Source organism: Heloderma suspectum, chromosome 4, assembly GCF_057233095.1.
Source record: "Heloderma suspectum isolate Gila_16-S chromosome 4, 16-S_ref, whole genome shotgun sequence".
Lineage (NCBI taxonomy): Eukaryota > Metazoa > Chordata > Lepidosauria > Squamata > Helodermatidae > Heloderma > Heloderma suspectum.
This window is the reverse complement of record NC_139461.1, coordinates 167,000,494-167,022,575: the sequence shown is the minus strand read 5'-3', so window position 1 is coordinate 167,022,575 and position 22,082 is coordinate 167,000,494. Positions and strand designations below refer to the sequence as shown.

General features: G+C 43.8%; 3 protein-coding genes across 26 annotated transcripts in view; 1 reads left to right on the top strand and 2 right to left on the bottom strand.

The window, feature by feature from the left end:
* Window positions 1–7,845, bottom strand: part of DARS2 (aspartyl-tRNA synthetase 2, mitochondrial) — a 49,625-nt gene extending 41,780 nt beyond the window's left edge. For all 3 annotated transcript variants that reach the window (XM_084851154.1, XM_084851153.1, XM_084851156.1), the window contains exon 1: window positions 7,571–7,845. In XM_084851154.1, the coding sequence (XP_084707280.1) occupies window positions 7,571–7,706 (136 nt within the window). In that variant the 5' untranslated portion in view covers window positions 7,707–7,845. The remainder of the gene's footprint in view (window positions 1–7,570) is intronic.
* Window positions 7,846–7,971: 126 nt separating this feature from the next.
* CENPL (centromere protein L) lies at window positions 7,972–17,370 on the top strand. Of its 12 annotated transcripts, none has more exons than XM_084851161.1 (6): window positions 7,972–8,105; window positions 8,936–9,015; window positions 10,289–10,474; window positions 12,433–12,681; window positions 13,795–14,337; window positions 16,060–17,370. In XM_084851161.1, the coding sequence occupies exons 2-6, from the start codon at window positions 8,941–8,943 to the stop codon at window positions 16,129–16,131; spliced, it is 1,125 nt and encodes a 374-aa protein (XP_084707287.1). In that variant the 5' UTR covers window positions 7,972–8,105; window positions 8,936–8,940; the 3' UTR covers window positions 16,132–17,370. The 12 variants fall into 12 exon arrangements, with proteins under 12 accessions (XP_084707287.1, XP_084707296.1, XP_084707289.1 ...); XM_084851170.1 differs by having other exon boundaries at window positions 8,940–9,015; window positions 12,523–12,681; window positions 16,060–17,360; XM_084851163.1 differs by having other exon boundaries at window positions 8,940–9,015; window positions 16,060–17,360.
* Window positions 17,371–17,387: 17 nt separating this feature from the next.
* KLHL20 (kelch like family member 20) overlaps window positions 17,388–22,082 on the bottom strand; it is a 50,892-nt gene continuing 46,197 nt past the window's right edge. For 2 of the 11 annotated variants that reach the window (XR_014790361.1, XR_014790364.1), the window contains 2 exons: window positions 19,178–20,106; window positions 17,390–19,079 (listed from right to left, as the gene is read on the bottom strand). Coding sequence is in view for 3 of the 11 variants with exons in the window: in XM_084851157.1 (XP_084707283.1) it covers window positions 20,022–20,106 (85 nt within the window). In the remaining 8 variants the exon portion in view is untranslated. Of the gene's footprint in view, window positions 20,107–22,082 lie in introns of all 11 variants that reach the window. The other 9 variants (XR_014790362.1, XR_014790365.1, XR_014790366.1 and 6 more) reach the window with 6 other exon arrangements.

The following is a 22,082-nucleotide window of genomic DNA, read 5'->3' as shown; positions in this document are numbered from 1 at the left end:
CCAGTGTGGGAGAGCCCACCACCTCCCTAGGTCATTGGTTCCATTGTCGTATTGCTCTTACAGTCAGGAAGTTTTTCCTGATGTTCAGCCGGAATCTGGCTTCCTGTAACTTGAGCCCATTACTCTGTGTCCTGCACTCTGGGATGATTGAGAAGACATCCTGGCCTTCCTCTCTGGGACAACCTTTCAAGTACTTGAAGAGCGCTATCATATCTCCCCTCAGTCTTCTCTTCTCAAGGCTAAACAGGCCCAGTTCTTTCAGTCCCTCTTCATAGGGCTTTGTTTCCTGTCCCCTGATCATCTTTGTTGCCCTCCTCTGAACCCTCTCCAGTTGGTCTGCATCCTTCTTAAAGTGTGGTGCCCAGAACTGGACACAGTACTCCAGATGAGGCCTAACCAGTGTGGAGTAGAGGGGGACTAGTACTTCCCAGGATTTGGAAGCTATGCTTCTATTAATGCAGCCCAAAAGAGCATTGGTCTTTTTTGCAGCCACATCACATTGTTGGCTCATATTCAGCTTGTGATCGACAACAATTCCAAGATCCTTCTCGCTTGTAGTGTGGTTGAGCCACGTATCCCCCATCTTGTAACTGTGCATTTGGTTTCTTTTTCCTAGGTGCAGAACTTGGCATTTATCCCTATTAAATGTCATTCTGTTGTTTTCTGCCCAGCGCTCCAGTCTATCAAGATCACTTTGAATTTTGTTTCTGTCTTCCAAGGTATTAGCTATCCTGCCCAACTTTGTGTCATCTGCAAATCTGATCAGCATTCCCTGCACCTCTTCCTCTAAGTCATTAATAAAAATGTTGAAGAGCACTGGGCCCAGGACTGAGCCCTGCGGTACCCCGCTCGTGACCTCTCCCCAGTTGGAGAAGGTCCCATTGATAAGCACTCTTTGAGTCCGATTCTGTAGCCAACTGTGGATCCACCTGATTGTTGTTTCATCTAGCCCACTTTGAGCTAGTTTGCTCATCAGGATATCATGGGGCACTTTGTCGAAAGCTTTGCTGAAGCCGAGGTATATTATGTCCACAGCATTCCCACAGTCCACAAGAGAGGTTATCTGATCAAAACATGAGATCAGATTTGTCTGGCAGGACTTCTTCTTGACAAATCCATGTTGGCTTTGAGTAATCATGGCATTGTTTTCAAGGTGCTTACAGATGGACTGCTTTATCATCTGCTCCAGAATTTTCCCAGGGATTGATATCAGACTGACTGGTCTGTAGTTCTCAGGTTCCTCCTTCTTACCCTTTTTGAAGAGAGGGACAACATTAGCCCTCCTCCAGCACTTCTGCTGCCTTCTCTTTGACATCTGTTATCATTTTGCCGACCTTATTTAATAGTTGAATCACCATTTCTTTCCTCTGTCTTTTACTATGCATGTAGTTGAAGAAAGCTTTTTTGTTGCTTTTAGCATCCCTCGCTAACCTCAGCTAGTTCTCAGCTTTAGCCTTCCTGATGCCATCCCTGCAATTCTGTGCTACCTGCCTGTACTTTTCTTTTGTTGCTTGGCCTTCTTCCCACTTCCTATATGTGTACTTTTTTGTTTTCAGATCATCTCTAAGCTTTTTGTGAAGCCACATTGGCTTCTTCTGTTGTCTTCCATCTATTCTTCTTGTTGGAATTGTTTGTAATTGTGCCTTGAGAATTTCCTTTTTTAAAAGTTCCCACCCATCTTGGACTCCTTTTCTCGTTAGTGTCACTTGCCATGGGACCTTACCTAGCATTGTTCTGAGCTTATTAAAATCAGCTTTCCTAAAATCCAGGGTATGCGTTTGGCTACACTCAGCTTTTGCTTCCTTTAGAACCATGAACTCAAGTATAACATGGTCGCTTTCTCCCAGAGTTCCTGTAACTGCTACTTTATCCATGAAGTCATCTCTGTTGGCTAGAATCAAGTCAAGGATAGCCAATCCTCTAGTTCCCTCTTGTTCTTTCTGTAGGAGGAAGTTATCCACCACACAAGTCAGGAATTTCCTGGAGGGGCCATGTTTTGTCTCCCAACAAATGTCGGGGAAATTGAAGTCCCCCATTACTACTACATCATGCTTCCTTGAAACACTGGCTATTTGCTTTTCAAAAGTTTCATCCTCGTCTTCTCTTTGATTGGGTGGCTGGTAGTAGACTCCGACCACCATGTTCTTTTTATTCTTTGTTCCATTTATTTTAACCCAGATGCCCTCGAAGGGGCTACCAAGCTCATCCTCCTGTATTTCTGTGCAGAGATACATATTTTTCACGTATCGTGCAACCCCACCTCCCTTTCTATTCCTCCTGTTCTTTTTGAACAAGTGATATCCTTCCATTGCTGTATTCCAGTCATGACAGTCATCCCACCAAGTCTCAGTTATACCTATCAAGTCATAATTTCCCTCTTGTATTAAGAGTTCAAGTTCGTTCTGTTTGTTTCCCATACTCTGGGCATCTGTATATAGACATCGAAGACCATGTGCTTCATGGTCTGGCTTTCTTCCTACATGTTTTTGAAGACTATTATTGGGCGCTATTAGAGCTGTTCTCTCCGGTGCGGTGCATGAGCCTTTGTCTATTGTTACCCCCAACTTGACGTCTCCCTTCCCCGTAGCATTCAGTTTAAAGCCCTCCTGATGAAGTTCTTCATGCTGTGGCCAAACACATTCTTCCCAGCCTTTGTGAGGTGCAACCCGTCCCTTGCCAACAGTCCATCTTCCAGGAAGTATAGCCCGTGGTCCCAGAATCCAAATCTCTCTCGTTGGCACCACCTTCGTAGCCAGTCATTCACCCGGAGTATTTTTCTTTCCCTTTCTATCCCTCTTCTAACTGCTGGAAGGACAAATGAGAAAACTATCTGAGCCCCAAAGTTCTTGAGTTTCCTTCCCAAAGCTTCAAAGTCTGACGTGATTTCTTCATAGCTCCGCTTGGCAGTATCATTTGTTCCCACATGGATGAGAAGAAAAGGTTACCTGTCAGTGGGCTTTATGAGTGCAGGCAACCCTTCAGTCACGTCTCTAATCCATCCTCCCGGGAGACAGCATACCTGGCAAGTCCACAGGTCTTCGCAACATACTTGGGTTTTGATCCCACGCAGCAAAGAGTCTCCCACTACTACTATTCTTCTCTTTTTGTAGTTGTAGGCCTTGGTTTCATTACCTCTGCTTGGCTGACCTTCAGCCTCTTGCTCGCTCTCATGCAGGTTCCCCCGTAATTCTTCCTCTGCAGGCTGTCCTTCATTCTCATCCTCAAGTACCTGGAAACAGTTCCCTAGTTCCATTGACTCCACTGGTGCTGAGTGGCTTCTAGTTCTTCTGTTCCTAGCTGTCACCCTTTCCCAAGGAGTATCCTCTACTTCATTTTTCCTCACCTCAGCAGTTTCCTCTTCTGCCTCAGGTTGCTGTTGCTCTTCTGGCTTCTGTTCTTCACTTTGCTGCTGTAGTTCCACCGTTCTATCCAAGAATTGTGTTCTCTTATTCCCTGGAGGGTCGACACTCACCACTCCAGTCCTCTTACTTTTTCTTCTAGAAGTGTGATCAACTTGCACTTGTTGCAGGTGTAGACCATGTTGTTCTCAGGCAAGAAAACAAACATGGCACACACCTTGCAGGTCACCACCACTGGAGAGTCTTGTCCTTCCATAGCCTCTTTTCCCTTTTTGTGTCTAGCTTCCTGGTTGTTCTAGAGTAGCCTGTGCCTGGTCCTCTACTCACTGCAGGTTAAAAGCAGAGTCCCACTGGTATGGAAGTGTAACAAGACAAATAATTTTTTTAAAAAATGTTAGGGGCCTCCCCCTTGATCTCCCCTGCTGAACTCCCCTGGCCAACTCCTGTTCGCTCCCCCTGTTTGCTCACTCTCTGGGAGCTTGCTTGCTTCTGTAGTCCCTAGACCAGCTGGAGCAGCTTCCTCTGCTCTGCTCATAGGATATGTTGGTTCCTGGGAACCAACCTCGGAGCCTGTGCTCTGAGGTTGGTTCCCGGAGAACTGACCCCCATCCCCTCCCACATGGCCTCATAGGCAGCGCGGATTGGTCCCATGCTCCTAAGAGCAGAGTGGTGAAAATGGGGCGTTCCCCGGGGCGGAAATCTGGCACGACACATCCTATGTGTTGTCTGGCCGCCATGTCCCACACTCTGAGGTGCCGCAGCTAGACAGCCGAAATCGGCTGCCAGCCGTAAAAGCAGGGCTGGGGGAGTGAGGAGGAGATCTGCTCCTCACCAGCCCTCCCACCCTGCACTGGATAGGCAGTCGCCCCTGGGGTTAGAGGTGACCATCGATCTTGATAGGATTGCTCCTTAAGTTTCCCCAGTGCCTAAACAGGACATGTCAATTTTTTCCATTCCTTTCTCGGTTTTCCTTAGAACTACTTCCCTAACTACAATCATTCCTGGAATACTTTGGCTCCTGCTTTAAGTCACAACCATTCTCTTGATCCAGTGTTGCAAGTCAGCACCACCCCTGCATCAACGAATAGCCATTAGGGGAGATGAGCCAAACAATGGCTAAGACCTTACAAGAATGAAGAAGCACTGCACTGCACTAGGAGAAGCTTCCTAGTAAGGACGTTGTACCACTTTCTATAGTGAAATAAAGGCAAATTGCTAAAGTTGTCCTGGGAATAATTTCTTCCCAGCCGGAAGATCCTGCATCTTCATTAATTGTTTTGATTGAACAGTTATGTTCTGTATCACACTTTTCAAGAAAGAATCTATATACTCAGGAAAAGCAACCCCATCAACAAGTTCTTATTTAAAGTTTTAAGACTTTATTTGGCTGGTCTATCATTTTGCAAGTTTGAAACATTAGGCTGCTGCAGTAATCTTCGGGCACCTTAAAGACTCAGGGTAGTTCCCGATGGTTTGTAGCACTACCAATCAAAAGACATTTGCAGCTATTCTGTCTTTCCCTCCTTAACGGACTTTTTGGGTAAAGAAAAAAGATGGAAGAAGCAGTGAGAAAACACAGGAGGGTTACAAGCGGAAGATGATGTCATCTGGCCCCCCTTAAAATTCTGTGAATGAGGCAGAGTGGCTCCACGATAAAAGCCTCCTCAGGAAGTACCCCTAACTTATTTGTTGTGGCAGAAGCATCTTCCTCAGATACACAAAGTGGTCTCCTAAGTAGGTAGGTAGGTGCGCATGCATGTGGAGACACACACTCACCCCCTGAGCTGAAGAAACACATTTGGGGTTTTTACATGATGACGACTAAAGACCAAGCAATACACGACACAGGAGTAGAAATACCACAAGTACTATGGAAGCACACAAATTTACGCAGATTCCAATCCAATGAACACACCCTAATCAGCATAGTGATCCATTCCTGAGTATTGGCCACTGGGGATAAACAGGCACATCAATGCCAATAGTGTAATCACATAAAGGGCCGCAATCACTTTCCGCAGTGAGTTAAAAGGGCATCTGTACACCAGCCTAAAATCCTGCATTTAAAACGGGGCTTTCTGCTTCCATTTTAAATACAGGATCTCGACTCCCTTTTTCACTCACTTCCTCCCCCCCCCTATCTGAGTCTCCCATTATCTTTCATTGATCTTGCTCCTCTTCTTGCTGCTTTTCCTCTTTTCAAGGGGGGAACTCAAGCGGAACAGAACAGGGTAATTTGATAACTCATTACCTGCAATCTATTTAAAAATGCAACAAAGGGCATTTAGTGCAGGAGATGCCCTGGAGGGACATAGCATCATGTAGGGCTCCTTCACACTGAGCTTTTATCATATGATTGAGATGGCTCCTTCGTGGAAGTTTGCGGGCTCTTTACATGACGCCGTGACCCTCCAGGGTGTTTCCTGCACTAAATGCTCTTTGTTCCGTTTTTAGATAGCCGATAATGAGCTATCAAATTACCCCATTGTGTTCCGCTTGAGTTCCCTCCTTGAAAAGAGGAAAAGCAGCAAGAAGAGGAGTGAGATCAATGAAAGATAATGGAAGACTGAGGGGTTCATCACACGGAGCTTTTGAGATGGCTCTGTCACAGAAGTTGGCGGGCTTTTTAGATGACGCTGCTACCCTCCAGAGTGTCTCCCGCAGTTTCCCCCAGTCTATCCCGTGTTTTCCCCAAACAAAATAAATGTGGTATTTTTCCAGCCCATGGAACAGCAGCGCCATAACCTCCCCGTGAAACTCTCCAATAGCAGGAGAAACTGCTCTGTCTGCCTGCCGCAGGTGTTTGTTTTCAGTTGTTACCGGGGGGGGGGGGGGGGGCAGTCAGGATGACAAAGGCATTGTGGATGGGAGTGGGACATGCAGGAACAGATGTGACAGGCGCGAGGGCAAGAATCACTGCCAATTGCAACTCCTGCCTCTGTAGTAGCAATATAGAGGGTCAGACTAAGTAGCCTCATACAGCCTCAAGCTTGATGTTCTTGCTGAGCTCTGTCTCTCCTGAATATATTCTTGTAAGCTGACAAGACACAGGAATGTCTTATCTTGTCAAAAAGGCTGAGGCCAGAGCGGTATATCATGTTCTCTGCTAATCATGGCTACCCTATAACCCATTTCTTGTGTTATAAACAATTGTGCTAGGACAGAAAATGCTGAATACTGCAAACCCACACGGAAAGGGGAGGGGGAGATTTTGCCTATGTGTCACAATATCTATAAAAACAATTTGCTGATGTAAATCGGGGCTTTTGGCACTTTGGAAGTTATTCCGGCCATAAAGCCCGCGCATTAAATAAAGAAAAACTCTTTTTCCTTCACTCCGTGGTCTCTCTGACTCTGACTTCTGGAACACCTCCGCTCAAGTTTTTCTGAGGAAGGACTTTCCTCGATTCCCAGGTGTCTGCCATGCTTGAGCACATTTCTCAATTGGAGGGAAAAGAGGGTAAAATGCCTCCCTGCAACAAAGGGAGAATCATCTGATCCCCCACCCCACCAAGATCAGAAGCAATGTCCTCTGTTGATCCTGAGCACCCCATTAAGTTCAATGAAGCTTACTCCCAAGTAAGTGTGGTGAGCGTTGCAGACTTGCGGCACAATCTTACATTGCATGTCTACTCAGAAGTCAGAGGTTTCCTGGGGGTTGCAAGAAAACAGTACAGCAGAAGTTAAGGTATGAAGACAAGAACACCACCACCCCGTTTCTCTCTCCCTGGCATGTGTGCAAAGGAAGGCACTCCCTCAATTCAAACCACGTGTCTGCTGTGTAAAGGACCCCTTCCTAATTCCGCAAAGAAAAGAAAGCAGGAAGCTCCAGAAAGGATATGGATTTTTGCAGGTTTTTGCATAATATAGAAACACCCTCAGATACAGGGAGAATGAGGGGGGAAGGGGAGAAGGAAGCGCGCGTATAGGGAGTCAGTTGTGACCCTGCATTTAAAACGGAAGCAGGAAGCCCCGTTTTAAATGCAGGATTTTAGGCTGGTGTAGAGATGCCCGTAAAGAGCCCGCAAACTTCCGTGAGGGAGCAATCTGAATCGCAGGATAAAAGCTCCGTGTGAGGAGCCCAAAGTCGTTCCCGGGATTCGTCAGGAATTCCAGCCCGAAATTAACAACTGCGACGGCGTGGCCAGCAGCAGCAGCACCCCCCCTCCCCCGCCTATTTCACCTTCTCCCCACCGACGAGCGGCACAAACCTGGCGGGGCCGCGTCTGCACTGGGCGCCGAGGTGCTGCAAAGGGCGCCCACTGGGTGCCAAAGGGTGCCCCAAGGCTTGCCCGCCCATCTGGGGAGTAAGGACAGGGGTGCGTGAAGGAGGCGCAGCCCACGCATGGCCCTAGGGCAGGAACGGAGGCTCCGGGAAGGACGCAGCGCTCAACTGCCCGCTTCGGCCTGCAGGGCTGGCCCGACCTCTCTCAGCCTACGCGCGGCTCCGGGTAAGAGGGCCTTCCGCGCCCACCATAATTAGTCTGGGCAGCGCTTCGCTCCGGCCCGCCCTCACCACCACAGCGCCCGAATCAACTATGACGGCGGCGCGTCAAACGCAACAGCAAATCAACGCCCCAGGTTTCCGAAGCATGCGCAGACCAGTACCGCTGCCGCAGGGGCTGCTGGGAGGCAAATTTTAAAAGTTTTTTTTGCCCGCCATAATTTGTAGAAGATTTTTCTTCTTTAGTCGTTTGTGAGAGGCAGGAGGAGGATTCCTCTCAGCGGTTATTGATGGCGCAACGGGTAAGGTCCTGAGGGGGTCACAGTCCTGGCGCGGGGACCCCTGAGGGGGGCAGTTCGCGGGGGCTCTTTCTCTGGGCTACGCTGCTTCCCATTGCAGGCGGAGGCTTCCGTATCTGGACCCCAAAGCAGAACAGTCCGCCACAGGAGACAGCTGAAGGAGCGGACTGTGCTCTCTGCTTCTCCACATCTTGGTCTTCGTCGTGCTTAGTTGCCTACCCACAATTTGTTATGGTGTTGCGTCTTAGGTTTTTTACATCAAAATCTGTATCTACCAGGAGAGAAATAGATTGTTGCAATGTCCCCAAATCTCTATCCAACCCCATTGTCCTAGTATTCAACAGAGTTATGAAGTAACTTCTTATGGGTACAACCCTATGCGTGCTTAGACAGAAAAAAGTCCTACAATTCCCAAGCACGCGTAGGGTTGTAGCCTAAGTCTGCCTTTTTTTAAAAAAAAAAAAGCGTAGACAGAAGTTCCTCCTCTGTATACCTTGTCCAGCCTTAAGAGAAATAGGAGCGATACTTCAGCTTGTCCTATACATAAGTGATTAGGAGAGACTACAGCTGCTAAAACTTTGAGAGTTGCCATTGTGCTATATACATAGGTGGATTAAGTAGCAGCTCAAGAAATACCAGTTACCACAGAAACTGGTCCTATATGGTCAGACCAGGAGAGAGCAAAGGATCTAGTACAGTGAAAGAAAAGCACTGTTCTCTAGGCTCACTTTCCCATTCCATGTATATTATAAATCTCTATCTTTTAGATTACTTTTTAGCCTCCTTTTCAAAGCTGAAGAATCTGTTTGTTTTTTTTGCCTTTCACGGAAAAGAAAGCATGATGCTGATCTTTACAGCTGCTATCTATGTAGCTTCTTTGAGATGGGATGATTGCAGCTGTACACAATACATGGTAAGTGTCAGCCCACCATTTCCTAGGGGTTGCCAGTTTGAAGAAGTATGAGAAAACCACCACTTGGAAAACTAATAACTCTGAAATATTCCACTATGCAGCCCATACAGGAGTGCTGACATTCTTGCTGTTTTATATTGTTTTAAAGTTTGCAACTGTGAACCACTTTGAGGATCTCTGATGGAAAAATGTGACATTAAATAAAAAAATGTAAAAAATCAAAAGTAAACAAAGTCCTGAGTTGTACAGAAATGTTTAGGCAGAATGGGAAGGTAGGCAATCCTGTGCTGTATAGAGGTGAGGGTACTTCAAATAAAATAAAAACCTCACGCAGCCTGATGCTTGCATTCATCTTTACTCACTGGGTTTACTGTCAGTTCACTGGGATTGATTGTCAAGTAAGTGTGCATTGTTTTGAAGCCTGTCTTGGTCATGCTTAGTTGCCTAGCCACAATTTGTTATGGTGTTTTAGTTTTTTCATCAAAATCTATATCCACCAGGACAGAAAACGATTGTTGCAATGTCCTCAAATCTCGATTCCACCCATTGTCCTAGTATTCAACAGTTACGCATTTAACTTCTTAAGTCTGCCTCTTTTAAAAAAGTATGGACAGAGTTCCTTAGCTTTCCTCCTCTGAATACCTAGGCTGGCCTTAAGTCTATATGCAAGTCTGCTAAACTATTAGTTTTTCTTGTTTTGTATTAGCAAACAGACCCAGCTTTACATGGGTTAGAGTAGCCCTTAGTTTGATACAGTGAAGCCTTCAAGAAAACTTACATAGCTATCAGTGTTGGACACATTGTCCTTGCCCCATCTGAGTGAGGCCATGCCTGCTGGCATGCCTCCTGCCATGGTATACCCCCTATAGCTTTTGAGAGGAGTCTGCCTGCTCCATTTCACTGAAGGGGGGCTGCTCTGCAGCTGGGGGAGGGGGAGCCATATAATTGTCCCTCAGACTTTGCCCCCCAGCTTCAGACTGTATTGACTGAAAATGTATGGGCTGGCTAGGGAATTTGCCACCTAGTGATTGAAGATGGTACTGCAGGCTTCTCACACAAACAAAACTTAATTAAAATGAATGTGTTCCATAAACAAAGTAACTTAGAGGTTCACACCCCAAGGGCCCCTTTAGTATGCATGTCAGGTTTCAGGTGTCTAGGCTTCATGGTCTTGGTGCTATGGTGAAGATAGGCAGGTGCACATTCTCTTATTATTATAGATAAAATAGTTCAACTTTTGTTTCCTATGGCCTACTGATGGATAAACTACCAGCATGTGGAGGATACTAGCATTTGTGACTCCAGGAGAGTGACTGCTCTTGGAGGAAAAACTACAGACCATGGAGTGAATTTCACTAACACTGCACATGTTTCAAGAGGTGTAATATCCCTCAGGAGAGGCAATGTGTTTGGTCAGACCCCAGCTAAGAGAATGATTCCACAAACTCTTCACCTGCAGGTAAGGCTTTAGTGGCAATGTGTATGAAAATGAAGTAGCTTTTGATCTGATATTTCAGCCTTGCAATAATACAAGTGCAGGAAAGAAAACTAGGGTAGCTGCAAGAGTTCACCTATTAGAAGAAGCTGAAAGTTCTGGGCCAAATTGGACTAGTAAAAAAAGGAAGTTGCAGTGATATTATTACACTCTGTGTGCATGGCTACAAAGGCATGGGTATAATCATTAATTAATGGGCAGGGATTGAAAGTTTTGTTACTGTTAGTTGTACAATTTTGTGGAAACTACCACAAAATGTTGTGGGACCTAACAGAGATTCTGAGAAGCCTCAGGGTTTGAAAACCAGTGATCTGATTGATAAATTAACCTGTAAGGCAGGAGTGAGCAATGTGCAGCCTGCATGTGGCCCTCACTGCTCCCCCCTGGTGCCCCCCAGTAAAAATACAAATGTCCCAAAATAGGCAGCTGTGGAACACCCAAATGGCCAAATGTAGCTTACTTGCAAGATACATTAAACCCTTTTGGTGCTCTGTAGCAGGTGTGGAGCACCAAACGGGTTAAATGTCACCTGCAAACAAGCTAAATTTAGCCATTGTAGTGCTCTCTAGCACTATGGAGTGGTTTGCTGCCAAATTTCAGCGATCAGCTGGTGATTTGGGGTCTTTTTTTTCTTTGGGGGACACCCCATGGACTGCGCAGCCTGGGGCCGCAGTCGAGGGGGCAAAAATGGCCCCTGGACCTCCAGAGGTTGTCCACCCCTGCTGTAGGGGCAGGCATCCAGAAACCCACTCATCAGGATGAGTACACTCTGGTGAGCAGCACACTGCCATGCCTAGATCCCTACCTTAGAAGGCTGATTTCCATTATAGTTTCTGAACAAGTAAAAGGTGGCAGGAGAGACTCCTGTTTCTTATCTTCTCCATACCAGCACAAATGAGAGATGCCCTGGTTCTCTTCCTTGCCCTCTGTGCATGCCAGAGGATGTCGGGGAGGCAATTGCAATGACCACAAATAACATCTGGTTGATAAGCTATTTGTGGACCCTTGTGTTAGCACATTGTGATAATGGAATAATGATCTTCAAGGTGTATTCCTCAGTATAGGAATGGGGGAAATCCATGTGTGATAATGGAATAATGATCTTCAAGGTCTATTCCTCAGTATAGGAATGGGGGAAATCTATGATGTCCATATGTTCAGCTTGCTGTTTACTTGATACTGGTGCTTGAGAATTTGAAAACATTTGAATGCAGGGTTTTAAATCTGATGCCATCTCCTCAAAAGTTCATGCTGCTTCAATGACTAGGTTTTTTATAGTACTAGCTAACATGTATATTATAGAGTTTTCAATATTACAACTCCTCAGTAAGTTTGGTCAGTATTTACAGCCTCACTTATATTTGTGAAGGACTGAGGCTCAAAGTGGCTTGTCTAGCACCACCTATTTGCTGAGATACGTTATGTATGCAAAGCATTTTTTAATTTTTTTTTTACTATTTGGACTCCTGCTCTTGATAAATTATATTTTATGTTATTATACAGTACACAATACATGTTCCCTCATTACATTAATTTGCTACTTATTACAGGGGGCCCTGCCATTCCCCCCCCCCCTTTACGGTTTATATGTTTGGATTCTCTTCCTGCTATTTTCTTGGAGCTGCGGTGCTGCAAAGCCTGTACTATACATGTTTTAGGTGGCAAAGGGAAGGAGCTGAATCTTTGAATGGTGGTGTGGGTAAAGCTTGAGACTGGTGATCTAGAGTGTGTGTTGTAGCAATCATATAATTAGTCACAGATGCTGTCCTCACAGTTAGATGAACCAAAGGTTCTAAAAAAACTATTTACTGCTAAGCAGCAGTTCTTCATAGTAATGCTTCCTCTGCTTTGGGAATCATGACTGGAAAACTGAGCATCACTTACCTGCTGGCATGAAACTAAAACTCTTCTAACCATTCCAGGATAATTCTGATCCTCAGATAGCCTTCCTTCTCTGTAAGCAGTGGACCTTATACAGCGTCACTCCTCTGTACAAATTCTCTTATGGACAGCTGCAGGAATATTCTAGACAACTGGGTCTTTTTATCGGTGCAGAAAGGCAAAAGAGGTTTGCTGTGGAAGCAGAACCTGACCCTACATTTCAAGTGAAGTTCTCCTCACTCTCTGCTTTGAAAACCACAGAACAGGAACAGGTAGCTGTCCTCATTCAGGTAGGTAATGCAGTCCCTTTAAAAAAAAATACCTATAGGTATGTCTTAACACTTGTGAAGGATAAGGTTGTAGACAGACTATGGAAGTCACTCAGGATGATGCACCACCATTATTTCACTCACTCTACTCTTAAATTATCTAGATTTGTTTTGAACACGAGGGATGAAGCTGGTGATTCTATCACTCGATGTTTGGCACCCACTCTTGATTATGCTATATTATAATCTAAAACATTTTTCTTGAGAAGCGGTTCTGTAAACTTGCAACAAAGACCATCTCTAAAATCAAAATAGTTCAATTCCCTCAAAAACAATTAAAAACCTGAATCTTGCCTGGTAGCAGTAAAAACAGTGAAATGTAGATTTACTGCATCTTGAATGAAGAACTGTGGAGGGGGGGGAGGGGGGAGGGGGGAGAAGGGAGCCTATAGGTCAATCAGAGCTATGTGATTGTAATGTAACAGAGTAACGTGAGGGTGAGGCTGAGTTGTGATACTGACTCAGTTTCTCCTTCCAGTCAAACTACATGGACTGGAAGAGGATAGAGATAATAATTTGCCTGGCAACAAGCTGCTAACAGAAGAGCCTTGCTGGACTGGACCAAAAGTCCATCATCCTGTTTCCTACAGTAGCCAGCCAGATGTTTATGGAAAGCTGACTAGCGTGAATAAAGGCAACAGGCTGTCCCTGCTATTACCCTCCCTAGCAACTGATATTCTGGCTTCTGAACCTGGAGGTTCCATATAGCCGTTAATAGACCTATTAGCTATCTGACATGAGTTTACATTTTCAAAGCCATCTGTCCAAGGCTACATTCCTAAGTAACTTGTTGGGGAGTAAGTCCTTCTGAATTCAATGGGATTACTGTGAAAACATGCATAGGATCAGAGTGTTAATGGCCTATCACTGCTCATAGTACCTGAACAGAAGACTTATCAGTGTGATAGATGCTGCAAACATTTGTTGAAGAAATATTGGGGGAATAACTCTAAGCACATATTCCATAGTTTTTCCTCATTATAACAAATTATTCAGAATCCAAGTTATATATTGTCAAGCACTATATATTGTCATATAGTTCCAATATATGTATGTGTCTACCTTTCCCCCTAGATCACACAGAGGTCTCAGGTGGCAGCTGGAAATTCAGGAGACAAAGTAGCATGGATGGGCTGGTTCTGTTGTACTGGTGGTAATGACATTTTTGAGGCTGTCATGGAGGATTTTACTTGCTTGCCTTTGTTCCTTGTACATGGGGCAAAGGGTCTCATGGATCTTGTTGAAACTTGGCTTCAGCAGACCTTTGACTGTTCTTTCAGTCCACTGCATATCAGCCCTATCAATCTCGCCTGGATGGCTGCAATGTGGTCTGGTTGCAACATGGACAATCATATGGTTGCAACAGAACTGACTTTCTCTGTACCTTACACTGCTTACCCTCTGGATATTTCCTATGGCATTCATCCTGAAGATGCAAAAGCTCTCTGGGATTCAATCCAGAGCACTCAAGAAGAGGTCCGACAAGAAGAGGTGGAATTATTCATGGAGTGCCTTTACAATCACTTTCATAGACATTTCAAGATATACCTGTCAGCCACAAGACTAGTGAAAGTTTCTACAGCTGTGGCCTCTGCCTATTCTGCTGGGAAAATAAAGGTATGAAGCCTGGCTCACTTAACAGTAGTAACTAGTTAAGGGAGTCTGTTCTAAAGAAAACGGTCCAGAAGGAATTGTCTCTAACAATATTAGGACCTGTTTGATCACATGCAAAGTTGATTTCCTCCTGGTAATGACAAACTATGAATAATCTAAGCAGTGAAACCACTCTGCAGTTGGATATCCTAAATAAATATCTGAGGCATACATCTTGCTATGTAGGCTTCAAATACATTGTTTCAAAACCAATACAGAATGGAACTACCAGCAAATATTGAAGCCACTATTTACGATCCCCAAACTGCAGAGCTTCGGCTACAACTATTCTTACCAGCTGGCCAAGAAGCCTTCCCCAATTGTCCTGTTGTCTAGTGCCCCCACTCACCCAGTAGCTGACTCCTACTGTAGTTTTGTGTGGCTGCAGTTTCCTCAAAGAATGGGAGACTGAGTAGACGATATGTCAAATCCTACAGGCAAAGGGTATCAAAATGGACCTGGCTTTCTTTAAACTAGCTTGGTTGGAGCTAGTTCCATGGAGATGGAATGAGATATTAGAATCCACCAGGAGTTGAGAATTTCCAGAAATGTTGAAGTCATGGGAGGAAAACTATTTTGGGAACATATTTGAAATATATGCAGTATCTTACTGAACCTAAATTGACTTTTCCTGCTTTAAGAACATGAAATGAATTAATGCTCTAACTAAATTGTACTATTTTGTTACATTTCATATTTAAAAGACATGCCTTTGTTTTAGTAAACAATTGCGAATATTCCCAGTGTTAGGGATGCTACTGCAGCTTAAATAGGTCTTGTCCATTAAGGAGAAATAAAAGTTAAAAATAGAAGCCATCAACATTGTAGGAAGCAAAACTAAGGTTTCACTTAGGCTTGGAAACTGTGTATGGACTTCAGAAAAAGGAAGGCTTAAATGAATTGAAACAAGCTTATCAATACTTGGTATATTTTCAAATATTCACCAGCTTTGATGCAGCAAATGGAGGAGTCTGAGGCCAGAGAAGTTAGTGCCTGTGTTGTATGAGGGCCTTCCCCTCATTTTGTAGGAGCAATATACTTGATAAGTCTCCCAAGTCCAGACCAAATACCAGAATATGTTAATTCATCATTTAAATCATCATGGTGACTGTTGCTTATTTAGGTTTAGATCCTGAATTTCTGCTGATGTCTCCCACACCATTTCTATGGGTTCCTCAAACCAGAGCAGCATGGGTGGCAAAGGAGGAGGCAGGAAAGCCCCATCCTGTTCCATTTCAAGAAGGGAAATAAGGATCCAAGCATTAATAATTCAGCCAAGCACAGTACCAAGTTTATCTTCACTAAATTACTTTAGATCCAAGGCTTGCAACCATGTAAACTAGCTGTGTAGCAGTATTCTAAGATGCTTGGGAAAATATTTAGTCAACATTCAGAGAAAATTGAAGCTTTTTTCAATTTTCCAGTCATGGGTGGGGGAGGATGACTTTTCTTTTCCTCTCTCTCGCCTTCATCTCTGCTGCGAAGTAAATAGTAAAACACTGAGGCATTGAATATACATTGAGCTTTAAGACTTTGGGGAGTTTGGCTTCTTATGGTTGGTTTGAGACATTGCAGGTTAGCTACAGGAAACTGACAGTTGTTGACTGTCAACTTAAACTTTTTTTTGTAATTGAATGAGCTGTATTGTATGCTAGTTTGATCTGACTGCAACTATTATTTTAACAGATTCTCCATGCCCAACATCTGATAAGAGTTCTGACACTGCTGACGGAACTGGCAATTTCAAAGATACTGTGATGATATAACACCTCACATCCTTAGCCATAGACAATATATCTGGAACAGAGATGGATTGTAAGCTGCCTTTTTTGTGTGTAATTATTTTCTCTTGCTGTTCACCTAGATTCTACTCAAAATTTGCTGTGTATACAGTGCAAGGAGCCAAGGATTTCCACCTTTCTGTTCAGACTTCTGATCTTGACTAAAAACCGTACACCTGCCTGAAAATATCAGATAATTAAAGAACAATGTGCCCTACAAATAATGCTTGTATCCCAAGTACAATACAACTCCTACATCTGAAACTGCTGGGAGGTTGACCCTTGCTCAGAGTAGTTTTATTTGAGCACAGGTTAGAGTTATTTAGTGTTCTTTCACCTGTTAATTAGATCACTAGATTTTGGGGGTCAAGTTAAGCTTCTCAGAGAAAGATGGAGGCCCACAATATGGAATTAACTTACTTCTATTCGGTCTTCTCTATATCAGGTATGATTATGAAAAGAGTGCACTAATTCATACTTTAGATAAAAAGGGGGACCAAGGATGAATGGTGGGGAGAGCCACTCTTAGGTCACATTAAATATACTTGAATTATAGTTATGATACAAATGAGACCTGCAACAAAATGTTGCAATGTAGAGTGCTCCTATTTACTGTTCCAGTTAGCCATGCCTTCACTCAATTCCCCATCTACCCAATTTTGTTTTGCTTTTGCCTCCACAACCAAGATTCTGCAGCCACTGACTATGCTCAGTCCTCATTAAGCTCTTTTAGTGGGTTTTCACTAGATTTTTTTGTACATTTACAAACCTTGGGGTTCCTCTAACCCTGGCTGTGCCATTTTGGCTATATAAACAATGACACTCATCCCTAAATAGCTGAAATAGAGGGGATTATTATTAAAGTTCCCAAGCAATTTGTCTCTTATCTGGTGTGCAAGGGCCTTCTTGTTCCATGCAGCATAGCATTCTGTCTATGCAAATTACATGTGAACCCAGTCTTTGCAATGCTCCATTGTACTGCCTGCTTCTGTTGATGGGGGGAACAAAAAACAGCTTTACTGAGGCCAATGCTGTTTCTGTGCTTGATTAATGCCTCTCTCCTCTACTGCTAGAACAGTGATGGTAAAAGGAATGGAGCTAATAATTAGCCCCAAATAATTATTTTCTTACCTATGCTAGAACGGTGATGATATTTGGCAGGCTCTTTATTTTGCAAAAGCTGTTCAACAACTGAAGTAAAAGATTAACAAACACAAATATATTGATACGATTATGCTAATAAATCAAAAGTTTAATAAGTGGGGCCAAGTCACAAAAGCAGCTAGGGGCAGACATTTGTGGATTAATTCAAAAATTCAGCTCTGGCAGGGATCAGGCAGGATTGGATATCCATCCCTGAATTTTTACAAATATAACTGCAGGGCAAATGTCCCATAACTTTGAGCTAACAGCCAGGAAAACCCAATTTTCCTTTTGAAGAACCAGACCCACAACATATAGTGACAGTTGTATGATTTTAGGAGTAGCTTTCCTAGTTAGAACTTTTTCCCTTTAAAGCGCAGTGTGTAAATGCAGAGGAGACAGGCAAAACAAACTACTTTTAAGCGTTTTAGTTACGATTTTTAAGTTTACATACACAGGACCTTTGGCAGCTATGTGTAAAAGAACATCACCTTTTTCCAAACAAGGGCATCTGTACTGGATGGGGATGAAAACAGAAGCAGTCCAGGACAGCAAGGCTTGAGGGAGAAGTATTTCAAGCGATTAAGAGGAAGAGAAGGAAGATAGATGGAGGCTGAGAAGGAAAGGAGAAATATACCAGGGTGACAGCTACCCTATGTAACTGCCTGCTCTCATACTGATCTAGAATAACTAGCCAAATGTTTTGAGTCTTAGAAGGTACAGCAAGTTATTTTATAAGCATAGTGTAGATTATAACTAGGTTCTTTCAGATGAGTCATGAGAGAAGAGAACACACACTGAGATTTTATTAAGGTAACACTATTTATACAAGTTAACTCATGCTAGAAAAAGCATAAATGATATGTAAACAATTGTTTACAGAATACTTTTTCTTTGTAAAGGTGCAAATGTTCAAAATGTAAACACAAGAATGCCAACCTTTAGAGCAGAAGGGCGGGCTAATCACCTTAGTGACCTTTCCTGACAATCCACTTGTGTTGACTGTTCCCCCCCCCCCCAAGCAATCTACCCAAAGACACTGAAAATGAAGTTTATAAACAAAGCTACTTCGTAAGAAAGGAGATGGCAGCACAACTTAGTCTCATGTGCATTCCTTTTTCCAAAACTTTTAACGCACCAAACCCAAAGCAGCCTATTAACTCCCTTTTCTGCTGCCTGCTTGGGACTACAGGATCAGGACACTGTCAGGGCGATGGCAAGTCACAATCCAAAACTGATGTCCTGGATTCAGCTGGTTGGAACATACATAGCTGATCTTTCCCCCTAAACCCAGTAATTCAGCTGCAGCAGTGCCATAGTTTCAATTAAAACCCCTTTGAGTTACCAACCCATTGAACTTTTAAGGCTGCAACCCCAATAACTGGCTTACTCCCCTTGAGGGGAATGGAACTATATTTTAAGGGTAAAGATGGCAGTCTAAAAAAGTCACAATGTTCATACTGTAATCCTAACCACGTCTTGATAAACCAAGCCTCATTCTACCTTAGAATCCAGAAATTGAGACACTGTTCAAAGTTTACCACCTGAGGCAAATGCTCTGAAGAAAGAATTATCATTTGAAGATAAAATATATTAACTGCTTCTGATAGGACCCATTTCTCCTTTTTTAATCCAAGCAACTGTAAGATTACAGCTGAGATTTGTGAGTATGTACTAGAGTAACACTAGTTCATGCTCTCAATATACTGACAATGATACAAAGCATATGCCATTTGTAAGCCTGAGAGCTATACAAAGGACACAATCCACCAGGAGGCTCTCCTGCACAAGCCCCACTGAACTGAATAAGAGCAGCATAAGAGTAGTACTGTGTTCTTGCATTGCTTCCATTCAGTTCAGTGAGGCTTGTGCAGGAGAACCTCCTGGTAGATTCTGCCCAAAGTTTCTTGTATTTCTATTCCTTGTTGCAGTAATTGAAGAACACCATGGATTTTAAACCTTTGCTCTTACTGCAGTTTTTCCAGTAACACATTGGATAGCTCTATAGATTTTGAAAGATCTCAGCTATAGACCAGATCTAGAAAGTTGCATGTAATGCAGCCACTAATCACAACTTAAACATTTTATCATGGTATCAAAAATATATGGTACAAATTAAGTGGAACAAATCTCAGAGTACAGAAAAGTGTGTCCAATGCAATCAGCGCTGTAAATTTTAAGCAAAATCTGCCAACACGTCTGCTTCCCAAGCTTTATTGAAATGAAGGGGCTTTATGCAACTCCCATTTATTTGAGCGGGGTAGGTGCAGCAGATGAACCTGTTTGAGTATATCCTCTGTAAAGAAGGCCAAATGATGTTTCAGAGAAAGATGTTCCTTTCAGCTGCACAAATGCCTTGTCCACCTCTCACTGGGTTCCTCTCTTTGATAGAATCAACATACACCTTGGGGTCTTAGGTCATTGCTTAGAGTACCATTATATTCCAGTTACTTCAGAAAGATAGTAATATTGGGATGAGGAGACAAAAGACAAGGAAAACTGTGTTCTAGGTAGTTTTCTGGGGTTGGTTAGTGTGGTCTTCTGTAACTGAAGTAGGGGAGGGGAGATATGCTTGCAGTATCCATTACAGTCCCATAGGAAGAGGCATCAGCGAAGAATATAAGTGTGATCTCATTTTACTAGCGCCTCAGAGAGCTCAGAACTCACCAAGCTAACCAGTTTCAATAGGAATGAACACAGAGGGGGATTTCTCCCCTAGGCTTTTTACCATATATGGGACTCGCAATGTGTCATTTTGATAACTCCCACACCGCCTCCAAGCCGACGATAGTTCATTCCTCCATACAGTCTACAAAGAAAAGGCACATTTCATTATTCTAATTGAGCCACTATTCTTATGGAACAGGACATGCATGAATAAAAAATATGATTGTCAACATGCCAAACTAGAGGGATCCCAATGGATGTACTATGATAAAATTAGTGGCCAAATAACAGGGAAGTTCCCAAAACCCTTCAACGTAAACAGCTGTAGCCATTTGTTCTCTCCTTTAAAAAAAGCAAAATATTTGTTTATTCCGAATCCTGTAACAAAGGAGAAATGAAGTCATGTTTGGACAGTGGCTCTAGCAATCTGTGGGGCCACAGCTACTGGAAAGTACCTTCTACTATAGCATGCCCTGGATCTCAAATTTCACTTTAAAACCCCCCAGATCCTTATCACTATGGTTGCAGGAAAAAAATGGGAAAAGATTAAGACGTGTCTCCACTCATATCTGTGTTCTTACAACTATTACCATTGTGAGTCTCAAGCCTTCTGAACCAGACTTTCTCCTCCTATATCCTCTTGCCAAATATGAAGATAAAATTCTAAGTTTGCAAAAGCATGCAAATTAAAATTTATGCAAATTTACATGGCTTGCATCCTAAGATAAAGTAACTTAAGGAAGTTCATGGGAAGAAAGCTTCCCATCCTTTTCCCTGCTGCAGCCACCTGTGTTCCTGAAAAGCCTTTCCAGAGGATCAAGGGGCCAAAATGAAAAATGTGGGAAGTAGTATGGGGGAACTGCCTGCAATTGAGCAGAGGTAACAAAAGGCGACCATGTTACTACCTGACCTCATTTGGCCCCCTGCCTACAGCTTCAGGGATCCTAGCAGGAGAACAAACTTTCTATATGAGGTTGTATTGGCCCCAGGAGCGTAACCAAGTCACCTGTAGTGTTAGAGGGGCCTAGAGATCCATAATGTCTTGCTTAAGTTCATTATTAGTGCAATTTCCTTGCTAGTAAGCCTCTGAGCATGTGAAGATGAGTCAAAGGGCCCATAGTGCAGCCTAGCACATTCCATACTAATGAGTAAATCAAGATATGCCTGGGAAGGGAAGTTTGTTTGTCTTAAAGCTGCAGGTGGCTGTGCTGAGAACCAAGTGCTACTAGTCTACGCTGGGAATAAATGCTAGGGGGTGCTTGCTGCCGTTGTGCTGCCTGCTTGCTAACATGTATGGTATAAAACCTATTGTACCCCATGGCTGTGAGTTCAGAGAAGCTGTCTGATCCAACCATTGGGTGCGCCTGTGTGCTCAATAAAGTATCTTCTTGTAAGTAAACCTAAGGATCTGATTTATCACTATCTTGGCACCTCTAACCTAAGAGCCCACAGCCGGGGCAATACATTTGGTGCAGCGAGCAGGGTGCCAAGAATACTGCTATGTTCAGATGCCAAGGGAAGGAGAATGCGGTTGTCAGTGTGTTAAGCCGACTCTCAGACTGTCCAATTGGTGGTCCTGTGTGGCCCGATTGCATGGCCAGAGGTCGAAGAGGATTGCACACCAGTGGGTCTGGAAACTGCATTGGAATCTCTGCAGCTGGAAAAGTGGTCAGCTAAAGAGAAGCAGCGTGCAGGACCTCTAGCACGGTTAATGCAGACAGCGGTGCAAACTGTTGGGCAGAAGGAGTCAGAATGGAGAGAGGAAACAGCAGAAAAGTTCAAGGCCGAGCTGAGAAAAGAGCAAGATCTAAGGTTGTTAATTAGAGAAATGTTGCAGGACAGCCTGGCCTCTAACGAGGTGTGGGAGTGTAAAGCTGAAGAAGTAGCCATTAGACTGGTACGCCGAGCTTGGAAGAATTGCCCAAGCGTTCCGAGGTGTGCAACATCATCACTTCACCTGATTGGGATGAAATCCCTAAGAAGTGGAAACTGAAAATGAAGACCCGGGAGGTGAGGCCGAGAAAGAGGATAAAGGTGAAGAATCAGCGCCCAGGGCACAGGCTAGACTCCTGTTAGAGTGGGAGGTCCGCCAGAGGACGGTCCCAAGGCAGAATGAAG